The 22,890-nt window shown below is 36.2% G+C and overlaps 1 protein-coding gene across 1 annotated transcript in view; it reads right to left on the bottom strand.

The window, feature by feature from the left end:
* Positions 1-640: 640 nt before the first annotated feature.
* The window catches only part of LOC150087929 (uncharacterized), a 347,547-nt gene continuing 325,297 nt past the window's right edge, over positions 641-22,890 (bottom strand). Inside the window, exons 30-33 of the mRNA XM_090369967.1 lie at positions 15,912-16,108; positions 6,793-6,911; positions 2,663-2,872; positions 641-1,051 (exon numbers count right to left, since the gene is read on the bottom strand). Coding sequence (XP_090226093.1) covers positions 911-1,051; positions 2,663-2,872; positions 6,793-6,911; positions 15,912-16,108 — 667 coding nt within the window. The 3' untranslated portion in view covers positions 641-910. The remainder of the gene's footprint in view (positions 1,052-2,662; positions 2,873-6,792; positions 6,912-15,911; positions 16,109-22,890) is intronic.

Raw genomic sequence — 22,890 nt, 5'->3', positions numbered from 1 at the left:
TTGGTGATTTTTCAGCATTATTTTAGCAATAAATAAAAATTTTTCATAGCATCAATATAAATTCCTTACACTATGAAAACTTAGTGCTTCAAAATCAGTTCCGTATGCTTTAAATGCACAGGAAGGTCATAATATACAACCTCATAAATGAGAGCTAAAACTTATTCACACAGATTGAGACACTTAAAAATTATATATACTTACATCTATATTGCTGTTAACCACCTTCTTCAACATTAACGGTACATCTAACAAACATTCATAAAAATCATTAACTAGAAAACTTTATTATACACATATAAAATGAAGAGTGCATTTCTGTATTAAATTTTTCTTTGGTCATTTAACATAAAAATTCTATAAAATTAAGTGTTATTACATTCAGTGTTTCATTCAACTGCATAAATATAAAACTGCACTGAGAGTTAAAATTCTCACATGACAAATCATGCTGTAAGTTACAACTGTTTGCATGATATCAGTTGTACGGTTTAACTGTGAACTTACAGGATTTATTATTAATTTTTTTTAAGATTACATAACTCTTGTTAACAAGTTCATAAAATGGTGCAATTATGAAGGAGATATCTAATTGTTTATCACATTTTAGCACCTCATGAAACATTTCCTATTTAACTGTAAAATTTAAATACAACAATGTAGTTGAAAATTTCCATTCAACAGTGTTTTAGTTAAAATACTGACATTCATTGTATACACTACTTCTAAGATGAAGTATAAAATCCATTCACTCTGCAAATCATTTTTGCATTCTCCTCTATACACATAACAACATACAAAACTATTTATAGTGTGCTCAGTAGCATAATATGACGACAGTTTATATTTCACTTAAAATCTATACATATGCTCATAGTCCTTTTGAAAAAAATAATAAAAAATAGTGTGATTACAGTGTAGACTCTACACTTGCAGATATTGCATCCTCAGGATGTAGATTGCTATGATGACTATCCCAACTTGTATCACTATCATTACTATGTGGACTAGAATAACTAGCAGCTTCTTGTAGGTGCATTAACATGTTCAGCTAAAATGAAAAAGTAAAAATTAATTTTTGAAAATTTACTCAATGATTAAATTTTTTTTATTTATGGATTATTTTTACAATTTAGATCAGTGATGAACAAAAAAATGCACTTAGTCCACCTAGCTTTACAATGTGGCACCTGATCTAATTTCAGGAACAGTAAAAAAAATATATATATATATATTAAAATAAATTTACTGATAAACTATGCAATCAGTAAAATACTGATGTTGTTTTCAAACATGTACATTGAGCAGCCACTTTATTAGGTGCACCTATCCCTTACATGAAATAGCATGCTCCTTCAGAAACAGCATTACATCTTTGGATCAAGGAGGTGAGCCGATATATATAGCAATGCTGTGTGTGCAATTTGTAATGTCATTAATGATAAAATATATAGATAATATTTATCTATATACCGTGGCCCTCATATCAAGAAGGTTGCCCACTGCTGATTTAGATCATGTAAAGGGTATTTGAAAAAGAATTGTTGCACTTTTATGATGCAATAGCTTGACAGTTATTTATTTATTTTTTTCTTTAATAAAAATCCACTCTACTACTTTAAGTTGCTCTTCAAAATAGTGATGTACATGTAGGGCTCTTTTACTTCAAAATGTATTACCAGATGCTTTAAACTGTTCATACCATCAAAATAATCATACAGAAGGAGAAACAGTACGCATCATTTTAAACATCACCTGAATATACAACTCTGATTTTGTTTTGTCCAATCTCCAAATACACATTGCTTTGTGCTGAACTGATGCCATTCTTGATGCAATTGAGAGCTGACTGCAGAAAGCTAAATTATATGAAATTTTGCAAATTCAAAATTAGCATGAATTCATTGATTTTGGTGGCAGAGAATAAAACTTTGATAAGTGTGGAAACTCTGAAAGGTTTCCAAAATATGATCAGTAGTGTGACTAGGTATTTTTGTGCTCATGCCAAGTTCCAATATATGTCCCCCTCTCAGGCTATTCCAGACAAAGCCAAACTTAGACATTTTGTCCCTGAGACAAGATAAGAATACATCCTCCCCCATCTATTTATAATTAAATATGGTGCATCTTTCACAAGTAACCCTGAAGTGGTCATTTCTTCACAGTATCCTGTGTAGTTTTCCCCTATGCAACATGATTCTTTTTCAGACAACCTGTATTTTTTATTATACATGGTATGTTTTCAAAATTTGTTTGGTATGTTTTCTTTTGTTTTATAACCACCTAATTCTGTTATTCTAAACAGATTTTATTTAGGACTCTGCCACACTTAAAACTGTGGTTTTGAAAATCTCCATTAAATTACTAAACAAAACTTCTCATTCTGTTTATCCAATAAAATATTAATCATACAAACTCCACTTAAAATAAACATTTGATTACATAATTGTTTGGATCAATTACTGGATAACTTCAAATGAATCACCAGCAAATATCAATTTAATACTTAGAGTGGACAAATTTAGCATAGATAAAGCCATACCAACAAATTATTAAAAAAAAACTTATTAAAGCATTATTTTAGTTTTAAACCAAGACTAGATTAGTGACATGTTTAAGATTGGGATTGCATATACTGTCATAATGATATTTTAATACTCACTAATGGATCAGACTGGATATCATTTGATATAGACTGAACAACTTTATTTGTCATTCCTGACGTTGAATGAACATCATAACCTACATCTTCAGCTCTTAATCTTAGCAGCTGGGGCAAATCTTCACCTTTCCATTCACCAGATGTTGGCCAGGGATATGACTGTAAAACCCATTGTGCTGGATCTTCCCATGGTGCTCGTCGTCCATATAACTATAACATATTTCAGTTTTAGTCTGAATAGTAAAAAAACCTTATACTATTTTTTTTTTTTTTTTTTTTTACAGTAGGCAGCAAGTTCTAAATCATCTTTTAATTTAATGATGATATTACAGTGGATTCCAGTTATTTGGGCCACCGGTTAATCGGGGCAGCCGTTTATTTGGGGCAAATCTTAAAAAACAAAAACCAATCGAGAAAATAGCCAGGGTTTACTTCGCTTAATTGGAACAAAATGCCGTTTAATCGGGGCAGGAGACCTCAGCACTGGAGATTACCCTACGATTGTCTCCGACCGTACCACATAGTTCGGTCGGATTTCTGGAGGTCACAACCATAAAACAATTAGCAGTCACCTGTTTATTGGGCTTTTGTGTTAGTGCAATCTATCATAAACGGACAGTAAACTCGATCTTATTGAATTTGCGGTAATACCGACAGCTGGAATTCTGTGGGTTATTATGGTAAAATGTGTTTACACTTCCATGGAATCTTCAATCATATAAAAAAAAAACAATTTTTAGAATCTTCTCTTCATTCCTATTTTTAAAGCTTCTTAATTTGTTACTCTGTTCTCACTTGCGCGTGTTGTGTTACTTGCAATTTGTGTGTGTCGTGTTCTTTTTTATTGATTGCTTATCTTTTTACTGTTTTAAATTTTAACCCCCACCCACAAATGTCAGTGAACAGAAATGTCAACTAGTTAGTATGTACATATTACAGTACATATTAATTATTCAGATTATCACGTATATTCTTCCGATTTTCATGTATCATTAATTTTTTAATTGGTAAGGTAAATAAAGAGTAAATCTCTGCTTAATATATCTTTACCTTTATAGCCTGTTGATAATATTCCTCCTATTTTTGCTAATTAGAATCGCTGTTTAATAGAATTAAAATTCAATTCACAAACGTGATCACATTGACCAGTGCTTACTACACATCGTATAGTGAACGGTATTTTACTGTGGTGAGTTCGTCCTAATGTGATTTGATTGTACAGTGAAGTAATTGTAAGGGGGGGGTAAATTGTATTTTTAACTATTTACGTGAAACTTCGGATAATTGGGGCAGCCGCTTAATCGGGCCAAAATGCACTAGTCCCGATGTGTCCCAAATAACCAGAATCAACTGTATAAGTGACTTTTTTGAGAGTTAACTATACATTTGTCTTAACTATTCTTTTCTATTAACTTATAACAAATTATGCTTTCCTAGCTCATTAAACAGGTTACCTGATTTTTCACCTAGGAAAGTGCTGCACATTCTATGGGCAGAGCCAGTATTTATGCACTTAAGGCAGGTATTACATTCATTCATAAAAAAGAATAAGCAAACACATACCTTGTACACACATTTTAGTAAGTATGTGTACTTATTCTTATTTTTTTTACGGTTGAAAACTTCATAGCCATTTTTTCAAATTCAGACAGCCATCTATCCATAACTATTCAGAAGTGTTTATATGAATGTTTTTGCCCAAAGTGACAGCTGCCATCAGCTTCTAAAGTTACAACCCCTTACTCACCCTGTATATACAAATTGAGTTACTTTATTGAGTTATTTTCATGAAATGGAGTGCTCCTTTAGTAACAGTATCATGTTAAGTTCATACCATGTGATATAAAGCAAGTGGGCAGAAAAACTGTAATTGTGCAGTTTGGTGTGCGAATGAGTAAGGCAAAAGATTTGAGTGACTTTGACTATGGCATGGTAGTTGGTACCAGTACAAGTATTTCATAAACTGCAACCCTACTGGGGTTTTCATGTATGACCACATCTGGTGTGTGTGTGTGTGTGTGTGTGTGTGTGTGTGTGTGTGTGTGTGTGTGTGTGTGTGTGTGTGTGTGTGTGTGTGTTGAGATTTGTCCAATAATCAAATAACATACAGCCAATCCTGTGGGCAGAAACAGCTCTTTGATACAAGAAACCAATGGAGTCTGACAGACTTGTGCCGGGTAATAGAAAGGCTAATGTTAGTCAAATAACAACCCAGTGCAACAGTGGTAGCCAAAGAGGCATTTCAGAACACACAACTTGTACTGTGTTATGGATGGAAGTATCACAGCTGACAACAAAACCTGATTCTGCTCTTGTCAGCACAAAACAAGAAGATAACTGTAGGTGCAGGAACGTCAATACTAGACAACAGAAGATTTGAAAAGTGTTGAATCCCAGTTCCTGCTGTTTCACGCTGATGGAAGGATCAGAATTCACATGGGTCCATGCACCCATTCTGCCAACAATACAGGTTGGTGGTGATGCACTACAAAACTATTTTTGTAGTGCACATTGGGTTTCTTGACATTAGTGGAGCAACATTTTCAAAGCCATGGGTTATCTAGAAATTGTTTCCAGCCAAGTGTATCCCTCCATGACTGCAGTGTATCTGTCTGTGAATGGGTTCTTTCAACAGGATAATGCACCATGTCACAAGACTAGATTTGTACAGAAGTAATTTCAGGAACATGAGAATGAATTCAGCCTATTGCAGTAACCCCCCCCCCCAAAGTCACCAGATCTCAATACAATTAAGCACTTGTGGAATGAAATGGGCCAAGTTCTTTACATTAGAGATCTGCAACCATCCAATTTACAACAACTGCAGGAAGCATTTGAGTCAACATGGACCAGCATCCCTGTGGCACACTTTCAACACTTTGTTGAGTTCTTGCCAAGATGAATCCAAGCTGTGCTGAGAGTTGGGGGAACTACTGGCTATTTGGCATGTGTTGAAAGGACATTTTGCAATACATAATATTATAAAATAATAAAAAATCAATTGCAATTTTAATTTATAGTCCCTAGTTCTGGAACTCTTTATAAACAGTGCAAATTACACTTTCATTCATTTTACTAACCCCTCTCAGAGCCTTATAAACCTCAATCAGGTCATCACTGAGGTGCCTGGTTGCCAAGCTCTAGCTCACATAACTAGAGCCTTTTGCTGATCTCACCATGCACACTGCCTGGTGAGATGATCAGGATGAGGTCTCCATACCTGAACACAGATTCCAAATGTAGTCCTACAATTGCCTTATACAGTGGGATTATGACCTCCTATCTCTACAGGATAATATTTATTAAATCATGAATAGGACACTATGGGCTTTCCTGGCTGCCTGCTACGCTGCTCAGAAAACTTCATATCTATGGATCTTCATATTCATAGAAATGGATCTGAGAGTTATCATAACTCTCAGATCCATTTCTTCCTGTACTGTTTTTAATTCAACTCCACTAAGTGTAAGACCCTGCATTAAAACAGCTGCCATTTTTCTGACCATTCTTGAAGCCTGTTCAAGTCATCTTATAAGGGCACAGCATGGCACTGATCATTAATGACTCTAGTAATCTTTATTGTTGTCTGCAAATTTTGACATCATGCCTTCTATCCCTTCATTGATGTTGTTTGTGAAAATCAGAAAAGACAATAGTCCAAAGACCAATTCTTGGGGGAACCCCCCCCAATCCTGATGTTATCTGAAGAATATCCATTAATCACAACCTTCTGCCCTGCAGCTACCCAGCAGTCCACCTTAAAATCTTTCCAGTAATCTCAATATGTTCCAGCTTATACAGGATTTTATATTTCTGGGAAAAGAGATCCAAAAAATACCAGTTTATTTTGAAGCACTATTATCCCCACCTCCCTTATCTAACTCCATTAAAAATAAATAAAAGTCAACATTAGCCAACAAAAGATGTGAAAAAATATCCCTAGAATGATCTAATACTAAACTCTGGTTCCCCAAGTCTACAATTTGCTAAATAATGTAACCATTACTAAAGATTTTGAATGCAATAAATTTAATTAGAATCTAAGGATTCAGCCAAACTGATGATTTTAAAACTGTTTAGTTGCCAATAATTAATTTTTTATCAGCTACCTTCAATAAAAGTGAATTTACCTGCACTCCTTCTCTCACAGCTTCAAGAACATAAGGTACTATGCTGTAATTCCAAAGTTCAGTAAACCATACTTGTGATTCAATAAAATCTGTGGGACAGGAAAGGAAAAGCTGTGGTCCTAAGAAAAAAAAATTGGAGATTTGCAGTTTGTATATCACACACACACAATGTTTCAATTAAAAAGCACCTGGGTATATCCCACTTATTTTTATGTTTATACTATTTGTTGTCTGGACTTGCTGCATTTGAGCTGAAAGTTTAAATTTGATGTTCAAACTGGACTAAATGTTAACTGAATTGATTTTACAATTTCTAAATTTAAAAATTGCATAATCAACTGGTTTTTCTCAGTTACTGTTTATCCTCAGCTTAGCTTAAAAATGTCAACTGAACTACTGAAATGAATATAAACTGATTTTTGTTTGGGGGGAGGGACATAAACACTCCAACTTTATGTGATGCTTGCTTCTTGATATATGCATTTATCTGTAGAACTACTGGCTATATGAAGGCAATTTTCATTACTTCTATTCACCCTACAACATTGTGGTTTTCCCCCCAATAAAATCAGTTTTTTGTGTTCATTCCAAATCTATATTGATGTTTTTAGGCTAAGCTGAGGGTAGCAGCTTTTCCACTGAGAAAAAAAAAAACCAGCTGATTACAAAAATTTTAAATTTAGAAATAAAAAAATCTAAATGGTAACAGTTAGTTCAATTTTAATATAAAATTCAAAAATTTCATCTTAGAAACAACAACAACAACAAAAAAAAAAAAAAAAAAAAAATCAAATCCAGACAACAAATAGCCTAACCTAAAAATAAATGATAGACCCCAGTGCCTTTTAACTGAAATACCATATACAGTGTGTGTACACACACACACACACACACACACACACATATATATATATATATATATATGTGTTCCATTGCTTTTATGCACATATATATATATATATATATATATATATATATATATATATATATATATATATATATATATATATATATATATATGTTCCATTGCAACTATCATGTTTATGATAGTTCCATTGCTTTTATAGCTGTTCAGTAGTATCAGTCTTGCTGGAGTGGACATTGATTTACATATGGAGTAAGCTGCTATACAGAAAATTAATGTGAAACTTATTTGATATTAAGTAATTAATTTTTTAATTATTAGAATTAAGAATATTTTAAAAAATTGCCTAATATATATCTGCTTACATGACTTATCTTGATAAAAAAAATTAATGATTACTGCCACTTGTAGTACTGCATTTGTTTTTATATTTTACTGGCTACTCTAAAATTTCTCTAGATCAGTAAGACTAGTTCTTGCTTAATGATGATGCAAGATAAACAAAGCATCTAGGGGTTGTATTTTCGTTCAGCTGTAAATCCAAAAGTAAACAACATGGATCGCACAAAGTTTACTTTCAGGCAGTGTATTGTAGATCGTTGGAAGGAATTGCTTGCAATAGTGTTGGCGAGAATAGGTTTAGTATATGCTAGGAATGGGGGGGATCAAACTAATTCATTTGTTCTATATTTAGAAACATTAATACCTGAAGCATTAATTACCTGTATTTTATCATGACATTTATTTAGAAACATTAATACCTGAAGCATTAATTACCTGTATTTTATCATGACATTTAAAATAAATAAAGTATTATAAAGTGTGTATTTACTTCTTTGACACTTTTCTGATTGCACTGTTTTCAGTTTTCCCTTATTCAATTTACATTTTGCCTGTTGATCAGAGGTGGTCCTGTAGCAAAATCAGGCTAGGAACACTGCCATGATTCTGAAATGTATTATATAAGTATGTGTTTTCAGACTAGAAAACCCAGAAAATGCTACTCCACCTTGGGACTAAGCATTGTTCCAGTTGACAAGGCCTTTTAAGAATTCCTCCAACATGATTCAAACCCAGATATCTAAAAAAAGGGTGACAAGTGTGATGAAACCACAAATTCTATCATGGGGTGAACTGGACTAAAAGGACACAGAAATTTCCTGCTACTAATTCAAGGTTATTATTAGTGATCTCTTATTTTCCAGCAGTTTTCAACTGCTGTTGAGATTACTTTCTCCCATGCTAATCCAATATGCTATGCAACGTCTTTCAGTGTTAATGTTTTCAGAAATTCTCTAGTACTTGAATTTCTGAGTTCACAACACTAGCAAGTAGCTCGCCATGACAGTAGGCTTTGAAGGCTCAAATAATACCCTGATTCATGGGTTTGAATTAGTGCAGTTATGTTTCCTTGGCAGAAATAAAACTCTGATCTTGCCAGATTTTGATTTCAAGACATCAGACAAAGGATGAGCTGGGCAGTGATCCAACAAGAACAAAGCCTTTTCTTCAAGTTTTTTGGAAAGTATGTGGCATCTTACCAATGGTACAAACTCACTTTCAAACCATGAAGCAAAAATATAATTCGTCATCCAAATGTCAGAGCTATTTCTATAAATCACAGGTAGAGATTTCATGTTGATGTGCTTAAAACACTGGGAACTTGACTTTTACCAATGCCTTTTACCACAGTAACACAGCAATTCTCACTTTGTTAGTTTTCCTGCCCACTTTGTTGGGTGGGGTGCCTTCTTAATATCCAGTGACTTGTTGGGGAGAAGTTTATAGTACAGCACTGTTTTATCACAGTTATATAACTATTCATCTGTGAATTCAACAGCTTGAACCACATTATGCAGAAATTCAGGAAATGCTACTGTAATGTCACCAAATGCAGATTCACCTACAAGACTGACCCAGGATATCCCATGACAAGCCTATCTCCAAAGTTAGCTACCCTTCTGAAGCTTTAAATGTGTCATCTCCACCAAGTAGCTAATGAAATTTAAGTGCTTCTGCTTTCAAAATTACCCCATTTGTCGGTACTCCTTCACTATACTTCTGTAGAAACCACTTGTATAAGCATTAGTCCACATCACTGTTTTTACACGTATAGCTTTTTCTTTCGAGGCCTTCTTCATCTTCCACGGAGTTTACAAATGAATGCAATTTTCCTTCCTCTTTCATCCAACTGCTGATTGTTCCTTCTGGAAACCCACACTCATAAAATATACTGCACCTTGTTTAGCCACTCTGAACTCTAGATAATCTTTAACTTTTCTTCAAATGTATAAATTTTTCTTTTGGTGGCTATTACTTCCATCTTACTGATTTAAATTTTGCTGTGTATTTATTTCCAATGCCCTAGAATTTACCATGTTTTGAGAAAACTAAATAAGACCAAATCATGATTTCTCCAAAAACCACTTATCAGTTGATGTATATTTTTGTCAAGTTTAGTCCTTAGCAGTTTTTGTTATCCTAAGTGTAATTTCTAGTTGAAGAAAGGATGTCATGAGCTGTTGCTTACAAAAATATACTTTAACTAATGTAATACACTTGACGAAAGGTAGCCATATTCCCCTCTGGAGGTAGCTCTTTATAATGAGCATTCCACTGATACTCTTTTATTACATCTCTAGCTGAGGGGAGAAACAGGGTATCTACAGCAATTAGTCTCTGATGAGTCTACAAATGAATCAAATCTGCATCGAAATGAATATACAGCCAATTTTTAGCTAATTATCCCTCTTGGAAATATGGTAGTAGGATGTACAGTAGATAAAAGTACATAGAGTATTCACTTTTTTCAGTTTCCAATATGAAATTACTACATCTTTGAACACACTACTTTTGTTTTCATAATTTGTTTTGTGGGATGTACAGTATATATATCTTCAGATATACCTGCAGTATATCTGATACCACAGTATGAAGAGGCATATTATATCAAAGTTGCACCTTATTAATGTTTTAAAATGATAAAATAAGAAAAGAGTTAAAGGACTTGCTAACAAATTTATTTTCTATCCATCAGAATTGGATAAGGAAGTCCTTTCCCCCTTCTTTTATTTTGTCTAGGAAGTTGGAGATTTCTACCTAGCTAAATGGTATAGAGCTTAGCATACCTGTGGTATTCTAAACTCTACACTGCTTCACAAACCTCCTCTTTTGAATTTTCTGTGTCAAACTCAGCTTTAATTTGAAACAAATATCTCTAACATAGAATAGGGTTCATAATAATGACCTGATTTTCTGAAAAATGGTCCTCTGGTTAAAAAGCCTTATGTCAGATTATAGAACCCTCAGAGCTGTTAAGGGCCACTATCTGCAGTAGCTCTATATAATCATTGATGCTGTTATGTTCAATGAACACACTGCATCTTGGATTCAAAAGGGACACATATCAAACATTTGTTGACATGTCATCATGATAACATGCTATCACTTGTGATTAATACTTATCAACAATATCATTTGGAGCATCACATTCCTGTGAAATTTAAGATTTCTGCTCTCTGTATCTGAAGTGTGTGTCACTACATAAAAAGAAGTAATAAAATTATTCCGTGTAAAATTTAATGAAAGGGAAGTTTTCAGATAACCAATTAATTTTAGAAATAAAAAAAAAATTAGAGAAATTACATTATCAAGATATATTTTTACTCCATTCAATTAAGTCATAATACAGTTTGAGTCTGTTTAATTCTAACTTTGGTAGAAGTAATGAATTACAATATAAATATTAATAAATAATCTTTAAAGCCATCTTTGGCTTTAAAGAATGGGGATGGATACACTAATCTAATTTCTTATAAAAACTTATATGGTACTTCATTTTTTCTTCAAAGCAAAGAGTTGTAGCAATGCAGGGTCTTCTTGGGTTCACTTTGAATTCAGCTGCCATAAGCCAAGTGGTCAGGAGCATAAGTGCTTGCACTTTGAGTGACCAAAGTTCATGACTGCTAAATACGATGCCATTTCATGTTGCCAAAACCAGACAATCCTTCCACACCCAACACTCTTAAGCTTTTCTTCACCAAAACCATTCAATGTAGACAATCAACGTTAGTAGTTCTCTACACATCTTGGATCACAACTTGGCGATTTTCTCTTGTGAATTCTTCTGATCTGATGGCCACGATATATTCCGATATTACTCTCCACAGATCATGGGACAAGTAATTCTTGGTGACATGGGACATTATCGTGTAGGATACACATTATCCATTTCATGAAAGTGAGACTTAACATTCACAGTTCCATTCATTGCAATCAGTGGACTGAGTCCATGGCATAAATATCGCCCTTTTTTTTTTTTTTTTTTTTTTTTTTTTTTTTTTTTAAATGAAAACACCAAACATAAGAGGTATTAGAACCTTTAGTACTGTGCTTGGGTTGGAGGTTGAGAAGACGAAAGAAGATATTTGTTGACATTAGACTTGAACTTCTGTAGACTGTAATTTTCTGGAAATATGTATGAAGGAAGGTTGTTCCAGAAAATGGCAATTGAATGAATAAACCAGGAAGATGAAAAGTTGGTTCTATGAGTTTAAAGTTGGACAGTAAATAGATGTTGGCTGGTGGTGGCAAGTGTTCAGACTGTTTTGAAAGAGAGAGCGGGTATTATAGAAGCCAATTCAGAAGAACAGTGCCCATGGAAGTATCTGTAGAAGAGGCATGCAGCAGAAACAGTACGTCCATGAGACAGAGAGTGAAGAGACTCCATTAGAGGGGAGTCATTAATTAAGTTATCAATTAAGTTGGCCATTAATTGATTTCTCCATTACTTTAGAAAGAGCAGAAGTAACTGCAATGGAACGATAATATAATTGGATGGGAGGGACTTGCCACCCTTTTTACGAACTGGATGGATATGAGCAAATTTCCAAGCAGAAGGAAAAACACCTTTAGAATAAGGAAATGAAAAAAGGCGGCAAAGAACAGGAGTAAGTTGAGGAGCACAGGTTTTAAGAACAAGTGGAGAAATACCATCAGGACCTGGAGCTTTCTTAGCATAGAGATTCGTCAAAATCCTTCTGACATCATTTTAAAGGAAGACCACAGGAGGCATTGAATGGAGCATGTTAGGAATGGTGGGAGGTGTTTTACCAAGATCATTAATACACGAGTTGGAAGAAAAATGGGATGCTAGCAGGTCAGCTTTATCCTTGGCTGAAGTAACAACAGAACCATCTGGTTTTGACAGAGGTGGGAGCAGATATGGCAAAAGTTGTGGCCAATAAGCAAGTTTTCTACTCTTAGCCTGTTCAAAATCTAGTTTGCACTGATTAATGACTGCTTTACAATTGTTGCGAGCTTTGGTGTAGGCAGAAAATGAAACTGAAGAAATGGAAACAAGCCAATTACGATATGCAACATTCTTCTCTTGAACAGCCTTAGTACATTTATTGGAAAACCAAGGTTTAGACAAAGGACAAGATTTTAAAGTGGAGTGTGGAATAAAGGATTCCATTCCTGCAAGAATAATTTCACTGACATGATCTGAGCAAACGTTGACATCGGAAATTTTTAAACAGTAATCCAACCAAGGAAAAGAAGAAAATAAATCTCGCAGGTCATCCCATTTTGCATTCTTGTAATGCCAAACAACACAAGGTTTGGAATAGCCATGAGATAAAGGCTCCATTAGAGAAGAGACAATCACGAGTTGTGATCTGAGATGCCTAAAGGACCACTCACTTCGACCGTGTACTTAGAAGGGGTGTTTGTGAGAAAAAGATAAAGCATGTTGGCTGTATGGTTAGGATTGTCCGGTATTCTTGTAGGTAAATGAACAATCTGTGCAAGGTCATTAGATAATTGCAAAAGCCTTGGCATCTCGACCAGCCGGGTCGGTGTGACTAGAAAATGGAAGCCAGCTGGAGTTGTGAACATTAAAATCACCAAGGAAAATTAACTCACTGTTAGGAAAGTTGGACTGGAGAAAATCAAGTTGCAAAGAGAGAAAGTCAAAAAGCTCCAAGTGGTTAGTGGAGTTGGGAGAATGGTAGAGGCAACAGATGAATTTGACACAATGAGGTAGAGAGGAGATTCCAAATTACCAATTCTCTGGCAGGGAATATCGGAACAGACATATGCACAAGTACCACCTTTCAGGCGAAAGGAATTATACAGTGAATAATTTGGGCAACTGAGATGGGCAGTAGTTGAATTAACTGATAACTGAGATTCTGTCAGAAAAAGTACATGGGGTTTGGCAGACTGCAAGTGGAAATGGACATTGTTGAGATTAGAATTGAGACCGCGTATATTTGTGAAATGAACTAGGAAGTGTTTGGGAGGTTTAGATCTTTTCACAGATAAGCTTACTCTATTAGTTTGACAATTTATGGTGTATTCAATAGTAACAAAAAGTGAGGGGGAGGGACACATGCTGTATGAAGTATGTATGTATGGTGTACACTTGGTAAGAATATAACCAGATCCTTGACAATGCCCCCCACATACACACTACTCGGACTCCCTCCAGTCACTATCTAGCAGAGTAGAGGTAGCAAGATTATACACTAGCTGATCTGGAAGCCTCCTAAAGAGTTACCAATAGGTTCGGTCCGGTCCGGTGTACTAACTAGCGGCCAGCCTGCGAACACCGTTTTAGAGCTGTACCCTTGAAATGTAAGAAGATTGGATCTCGCCATGATGTTCATCATAACCTCAAAAGTCGTCAGTCATACTGCATGATAGAAGAGATGGGGAAGGGTTGACCGGAACTTAGCTCTAGAGACTAAACATGGGTTTCACCACTTCAAGCCTCCAATAAGCAAAGTGGTGGTACTGCACCGGTTAATGAGAGTCGACCACCTAGTATTGCCTGGTAACACAGAGAGGCGGCATTCCTCCATGTGGTGTGGGTGCCACACCTTGACCCCTGCTTACGTTGGTTCATACCTGGGTGGTCACTCACAGTGTGCTTGTGCATGGAGGTTATACCCAGGATTACTAACAGTCCCACCATCATGAAGGTGCAGGCAGAGGATTTGGCTGTCACAGACCATCCGGACTTCGCTGAAATTGCGTCTACTTGACTTGAATGTCACCCGAATATTAGTACCATTGGGCGTTTTAGACTCCTAGGTAGCCAGTACAGCTTGTTTAGCATATCTGAGAGAATGTCTGTGATATCCTCAAGGACCCTGCAAAGGTAACATATTCTAGCCAGAAGCACTTGCTAGATATTCTTCAGATTGAAAAATGACCACCTGACTGGAAGTGCAGGTTCTGCAACACATCACCCCATAATACTGCTTTTCATTAGGACACAGTCCAGCTTTGGTGGTCCCAGTACTATGATAATTTTCTCTACACACTGGATTTGGTAATCAGTGCTTATGATTACCAAACTATGACTCGACTGTAGTAATTCATGGCATGCAACTCTCTATGAGTTGTACAAGAATTTATTTAATAGTATAAATCAGAAATCCTATGATGCTCAATACATTCTACATTGATTTCAATATTTGTAAAAGAATAAGAGAAGTTTACCTCAATATGGTACGTAGAACACTTCTGTTTGATACTCTCCAGAAATTAAAATGAATGAAACATTACTGCAAAATGATTACAGTAAAAAAAAAATAATAAATAAACAAACTGAGAACAATTAAAAAATCAATTGAACACAATTAAAAATTAATTTTAAAAAAGTTAACATAAATTTTAAAAAACGATTTTCCTTCCTAAGGAAAGAAAGGAAAGTAATTTTTAAAATTTACTTTGAAAACTTTTTTTAAATTAATTTTTAATTGTGTTCAATTGATTTTTTAATTGTTCTCAGTTTATTTTTTTACTGTAATCGTTTTGCATTAATGTTTTATTCGTTTTAATTTCTGGAGAGTATCATATGGAAGTGTTCTACATATCATATTGAGGTAAACTTCTCTTATTCTTTTACAAGCATTTATAGGAAGACCTGTAGCTTCTTGCAACTCCAAAGCAAGTGTGTCTCTAAGAGCATGAGGATGACATTACCAGTTTTGCAGGATCACCTTCAGTCTTTCATTTTCACATGCTGTAAAAATAGTTGACATGTTGCAACAGTCAACTTGAGGACATTAACTATCATGGAACAGAAACCACTGATATTGGATGATCAACTTCAAAGTGAAACTGCTTTACATATTTAAACATTCATTGAATTTTCCTCCAATCAGGGAGGCACCCTCTTTTATAGAGTATAGTATATATAAAAAATAATTTTCATTTTGAGATAAGTATTATATAAACAAACCTATGGTGACATCAGAAGAACTATGAGCTTCTAGGAACTTATTTACATGTTGCCAAACTTTGGGCATCCACTCTACAATCTTGTTCAGTTCAGAATTATGGATTTTATTCTGGGACTCTTCACTGGCAAGTTTACGTTGCAGATAGCGTCCCAGAAATCCTTTAACAGGTTCCATATGGTTTGCACACAAGATCCATCTAAAGGTTGAAAATGTTTGAACTATTAATTATTTCCTCAAACTTACTGAGCAAAAAAAAAAAAATAATAATAAAAAATACTGCACTATTATTTATATGCAGTGTGTTTAGTATTAATTACAGCTAATTAAAATTTAAATTAACTATAGGGAAAAAATGAATTTTTTTTTTAAATCAAATTATTCCCAAGGATTGCTTTATTCTATTTCACATAGCAGTTATTCACAACTGAATCACAGCCTTTTGAAATGCACTGTTTGTTTGATGTTTGTGGAGCAATCAGGAATAAGACATGATATTGCCAAGGGGAATGTCTTTGTGTGTGCAAGATGTAAGGAGTGTGAGGAAATCAGGTGCCAACTCAGAGTCCTTATGGGCTTATATGAGAGCTTAAAGGACAGGGTAGATGCCCTCGAAGGATTTAAATTGAGGGGGCCCATCAAGCTCTCAGCTGCCCACATCAATGCCAGAGCTTGCACTTGAATATCCTGCAACACAGTGGCAACCCCCAAGGCAGAATGCACTGGTCCCAAAGGAACTAGTTGTTGTCAGTGGCTCTACTGTCAGGGAAATGGGGAACATATTGTGCAAAAAAGATTGGTGGAACAGGACCAGTGTATGTCTGCCAGAGGCAAAGGTTCATGATGTTGTAGAGCAGATATCATCTTTTAAGGGCACAAAGGGTGATAATTTTGTATATGTTGGCACTAATGATATTAAGAGTATGAGATTGACGGAATTACTCAACAATTAGCATTAGCATTAGTAGAGGCATTTGATGCAAGAAAGCAAGCTTATGCAGCATCAGCCAAAAAAAAAAAAAAAAAAAAAAAAAAAAAAGTAACATAAATAAATAAAAATAACCACTTCCACTTCACCCCTCTGTTCGTTCGAAATACCTGTCCAGCTGAGCCTTAAACTTATTTAGGCTATCAACTTCCACGACAAGGGATGGAAGTCTGTTCCACCCACCAACCGCCCGCTGGCTAAAGGCAAATTTCCGCACATCTATCCTACATCTGTCTTTCCTCAATTTGAATTTATGCCCTCTCAGGTGATTTTTCTGAGCTAGAGGAAGAATCCCATCAGCATTGAGCATGCTCAAACCATTCAAGGCTTTGTACACCTCTATCAGATCACCCCGCTGGTGCCTAGTTTCCAGACACTGTAATTTGCAAAACTTAAGCCTTTCTTCGTAAGAGAACCCCTTTGTCCCATTCACCAATCTAGTTGCCCTTCTCTGTACTCGTTCCAGCAGCTCTACATCCTTCCTGAAATGAGGCCTCCAGGCCTGTATACAGTACTCTAGGTGTGGCCTGACCATTGCCTTATACAAGGGAATAATCACCTCCTTATCCCTGCTAGAAAAATTCCTATATATCATTGACAATACACCATGAGCTACTCTTGCAGCTCGTCTGCACTGCTCAGAGAACTTCATATCTGCCTGCACCACCACCCCCAGGTCCCTTTCATTCTCTACCACTGTCAGTGTAGTACCACAGAGTTGATACGTTGCTCTGGGGTTGCTGTTTCCCATATGTAGTACTTTACATTTGTCAATGTTAAACTTCATTTGCCACCTCGAAGCCCATCTGCTCAACCTTTCCAAATCCTGTTGCAGCAGCATAGTGTCAGTAGTGTCCTTGACAACCCTGCCAACCTTCGTATCGTCTGCAAACTTGGACATTAAGCCTGATATACCATCATCAATATCATTTATAAATACAGAAAACAATAAAGGCCCCAATACTGAACCCTGAGGGACTCCACTAATAACATTAGTCCACGATGAGCAGTGTCCATTGATTACTACTCTCTGTCTTCTCCCCCTCAACCACCCCTTTATCCATAGCAGCAACTTGCCTCCAATGCCACACTGCTCCAATTTGTGCAGCAGTCTTCCATGTGCAACAGTATCAAAAGCCTTTCTAAGATCCAAGTATATAATATCAAAGTTATTCCCTGCATCCAGTTCTTTTGTGACTGCATCATAGTATCCAATCAAATTGGTCAGGCAAGACTTCCCCTTAACAAAACCATGCTGTGTCCTAGCTATAACTGAAGTCTTGTCTAGATGATCCTGCAGTGCTTCTTTCACCAGTGCCTCCATTAATTTTCCGGGAACAGAAGTTAAACTCACAGGTCTATAATTACTTGTGTCAGCCTTTGATCCCCCTTTGTGAATTGGGGTCACATTTGCACATCTCCAGTCAATGGGTACCTCCCCTGAGTCCAAGGAAGCTCTCATAATTATGGCTAAGGGTTTGCTTACCTCCTTTGCTGCCTCCTTTAATATAACTGGATAGATCCCATCCACCCCAGGTGCCTTTCTTGTGTTTATCTTCAACAATTTCTCCTCCACTTTGCTCTCAGTTATTACAAGATTCTCTAGCTTACTGCTAGAGTTGAATACACCTCTGGCATTCCCCTCGCTGAATAACTCCTCATGTGTGAATGTCGATGCAAAATATTCATTTAGTTTGTTAGCTACCCAATTACAGGTCAATGTTGAAAAAAAGCTGAGTTAGAGTTGAATTTGAAAGTGTTTGCAATTCTGCAATGCGGCCTCAAGACCAGTACACAGTACTCGAGATGCAACCTGACCATTGCCTTATACAATGGGATAATCACCTGCTATCTTTATCCCTGCTATCAAAATTCCTATATATCATTGACAAAACTCTATGACCTGTCCTGGTAGCCTGTCTACACTACTCAGAGAACTTAATATCTGGCTGCACAATTACCCCAGGTCTTTTCCATTTTCTGCTACTGTGAGTACTGCATATCACACAGTTAGTATGTTACTCTGGGATTACTACTACCCATATGCAGTACTTTGCATATGTCAATGGTAAACTTCAATTGTCATTTCTTAGCCCATCTGCCTAATTTTTTTAGATCTTGTGGCAGTAGCATACCATCATTACTCACGCTGCCAACCTTTGTATCATCTGCAAACTTAGACATTAAGAAATGAGAGTAGGTGTGCATTATAGGCCTAATGACGCTAATGAGTACAACGAACAATTGTACAGAGAAATAGAGTGGGTTATAAATCAAAATGTCTTATAATGGGGGATTTTAACTTCCCAGATATTGATTGGAACTTGTGGGTTGGTCACTCACACACTAGCAAGGCTTTTGCGGATTTATTGGATGATTTTTTTTCTACAGCAGCATGTTCGTGAGGCAACTAGAGGAGTAATACTCTAGATCTGATTATCAGAAGTGATTCTTCATGCATTAAGAATCTGCAGATAAAGGAACCACTAGGTGGCAGTGATAACAGTGTGCTGAAGTGGGATTTACTGAAAGAGGTAACCACCATCAGGGGTAAAGGGAAGGGTTTTTGCTTTCGTAAAGGTGACTATGCAGGTCTGAAACAGTATTTTAAATTCTATATGGTGGGACCAACTGATGATGTTACCAACAGCAAATTCAAAATGGAAAGCATTCAAAGAATTAATCTTGGAAGCTACTAGACTTTTCATACCAACTAAGAAATATTGTTCAAGATTTAGGCCTAAATAGATGTCAAATGAACTAATTAGACATGTGTCAGAGAAGAAAAATGCATGGGATACATATAAATTAATGGGTGACACAGAAGCCCTGATAGATATAAGCTGGTCTGTAACCAAGTCACAAAGGAGGTTAGGCAGGCAAAGCCAGATTACAAGAAATCTTTGGCAAAGGATGCAAAGAAAAACAGCAAAGAGTTTCTTTACTTATGTAAACTCTAGAAGGAAGGGGAAGAATCAGATTGGTACACTTGATATGGATGGTTCAACTGTTGATGATTCTGCTCAGGTAGCTAACAAACTAAAGGAATTTTTTGCATCGATATTCACATGTGAGGGGTTATTCGAGGAGGGCAATGCCAGAGGTGTATTATTAACTCTGGCAGTAGGCTAGATTATCTTATAATAACTGAGAGTAAAGTGGAGGAGAAATTGTTGATGATAAACATAAGAAAGGCACCTGGGGTGGATGGAATCTATCCAGTTATATTAAAGGAGGCAGCAAAGGAAGTAAGCAAATCCTTAGCCATAATCATGAGAGCTTCCTTAGACTCAGGGGAGGTACCCATGGACTGGAGATGTGCAAATGTGACCCCAATCCACAAAGGAGGACAAAGGGAAATGTAAGTAATTACAGACCTGTTAGTTTAACTTCTGTTTCAGAGAAATTAATGGAGGCACTGGTTAAAGAAGCATGGCGGGATCATCTAGACAGGACTTTGGTTATAGCTCGGACACAGCATGGGTTTGTTAATGTGAAGTCTTGTCTGACAAATTTGATTGGATACTAATGATGTAGTCACAAAGGAACTGGATGCAAAGAATAATTTTGATATCATATCTTTGGATCTTAGAAAGGCTTTTGATACTGTTGCACATGGAAGACTGATGCACAAGTTGGAGCAGTGTGGCATTGGAGGAAAATTGCTGCTATGGATAAAAGGATGATTCAGTGGTAATCAATGGAGACTGCTCTTCATGGACTAATGTTATTAGTGGAGTCCCTCAGGGTTCAGTGTTGGGTCCATTTTTGTTTTCTGTATTCAATAATGGTACTGATGATGGTAAATGAGGCTTAATGTCCAAGTTTGCAGACGATACAAAGGTCGGCAGGGTTGTTAATGACAGTATGCTGCTGCAACAGGATCTAGAAAAGTTGAGCAGATGGGCTGAGAGGTGGCAACTGAAGTTTAACATTGACAAATGTAAAATACTGCATATGGGAAGCAGTAACCCCAGAGTAACGTATCAACTGTGTGGTACTACACTGACAGTGGTAGAGAGTGAAAAGGACCTGGGGGTAATTGTGCAGGCAGATATGACATTTTCTGAGCAGTGCAGACGGTCTGCAAGAATAGCTCATGGTGTCTTGTCAATGATATATACAGGAATTTTTTAGCAGGGATAAGAAAGTGATTATCCGCTTTTATAAGGCAATGGTCAGGCCACACCTTGAGTACTGTATACAGGTCTAGAGGCCTCATTTTAAGAAGGATGTAGAGCTGTTGGAACAAGTACATAGAAGGGAAACAAGATTAGTGAGTGGTTGTTGTTATTGTTGTTATTTGGGTTTTTAGGAGCATTAGCAACTAAGGCCATATTGCTCCGGGATATGCGGTGGTCATTCCCTGACCTTTCCGCATCCTCCATATTTGGTGGTGATGGGCTCGAACCCCGGTCTAATCAAGAAGCGTGTGCTACGCACTGCTGCTCCTTCCCACCTGGCTACGGAGGCGCTTAGTGAGTGGAACAAAGGATTACTCTTATGAAGAAAGCTTAATTTTTTTTGCAAATTACAGTGTCTAGAGACTAGGCACCTGCGAGGTGATCTGATTGAGGTGTATAAAGCCTTGAATGGTTTCCACATGGTCAGTGCTGATAGGATTCTTCCTCTTGCTTAGAATTTGTGTCACAAGTTTTACTAACTTCTCCTTTCCATGATTATTAGAGAATATGCTTAGAACCAGCCATGGTCTGTGACCATATCATGCTGGGTTTTCTAGTTCCATTAATAAATAAAACCCTTGAGTAAACTTTTCTATTATATCAGAATGGTATATAGTAGGCCTGGTTTTCTGGCAGATGGTCCTTTTGAAAAGTCACATGTCAGATTATCGCCTGAGAGGGCATAAATTCAAATTGAGGGAAGACAGTTGTAGGATAGATGTGTGGGAGTTTGCCTTTAGCCAGCGTGTGGTTGATTGCTGGAATAAACTTCCATCTGTTGTTTGTAGAAGTTGAGAGCTTAAACAGATTCAAGGCAGAACTAGACAAACATTTGGAGTGAGTGGATGGGTGAAATTAGAAGGGTGTGTGTGTGTGGTGTTTTTTTTTTTTTTTTGGCTGATGCTATATAAGCTTGCTTTCTTGCATCATGTGCCCTTGCTAATGCTAAAGTACGCACATATTATGAAATATCCTATATATAAAATCCACATACCAGCTATTGTTAGCATAGGCTAAATGATATCCATTCTCAACTGCTAGGTGTTAGATAGAAAACAACCACATTGTTTCAATGTATTTTATTTGTTATTGGTAAAACAGGTTCTTTTTACTTTTTCTTTGGAATCTATCCAATTATCTGTTTTTCCAGTTTTAGCATTTGATAAGGAAATCTGCCAAAGTCATGTGTTGGTGTAACAGGTAGTAGTTACAGTACTATCACTAGAAAACCAAACCTACTACATAAGCAGCAGTTTTTTTTTTTTTTTTTTAGAAAGGTTGGATTTTTTCAGTGAACAATTTTTTTTTTTTAAGAATATACATATTCTTACCATGTATATTCTTACATGGTAAGAATATACACATGGTATATTCTTACCATGTGTATGCCATATCCAAAAATTTCATTAATTCATACAGCATGTCCCCCCTCACTTTTTCTTACTATTGAATACACCATACATTGTCAAACTAATAGAGTAAGCTTATCTGTGAAAAGATCTAAACCTCCCAAACACTTCCTAGTTCATTTCACAAATATACGTGGTCTCAATTCTAATCTCAACGATGTCCATTTCCACTTGCAGTCTGCCAAACCCCATGTACTTTTTCTGACAGAATCTCAGTTATTGGTTGATTCAACTACTGCTCATCTCAGATGCCCAAATTATTCGCTGTATGATTCCTTTTGCCTCAAAGGTGGTACTTCTGTGTATGTCCATTCCGATATTCCCTGTCAGAGACTTGATAATTTGGAATTTACTCTCTTCGATCTTCTCTGGCTTAAAATCTCTCTACCTCATTGTGTCA

Source organism: Mastigoproctus giganteus, chromosome 3 (assembly GCF_048544385.1).
Source record: "Mastigoproctus giganteus isolate SK-2022 chromosome 3, ASM4854438v1, whole genome shotgun sequence".
In the NCBI taxonomy this organism is placed as follows: domain Eukaryota; kingdom Metazoa; phylum Arthropoda; class Arachnida; order Uropygi; family Thelyphonidae; genus Mastigoproctus; species Mastigoproctus giganteus.
The sequence above is the reverse complement of the archived record's forward strand: the minus strand, read 5'-3'. Positions and strand labels throughout refer to the sequence as shown.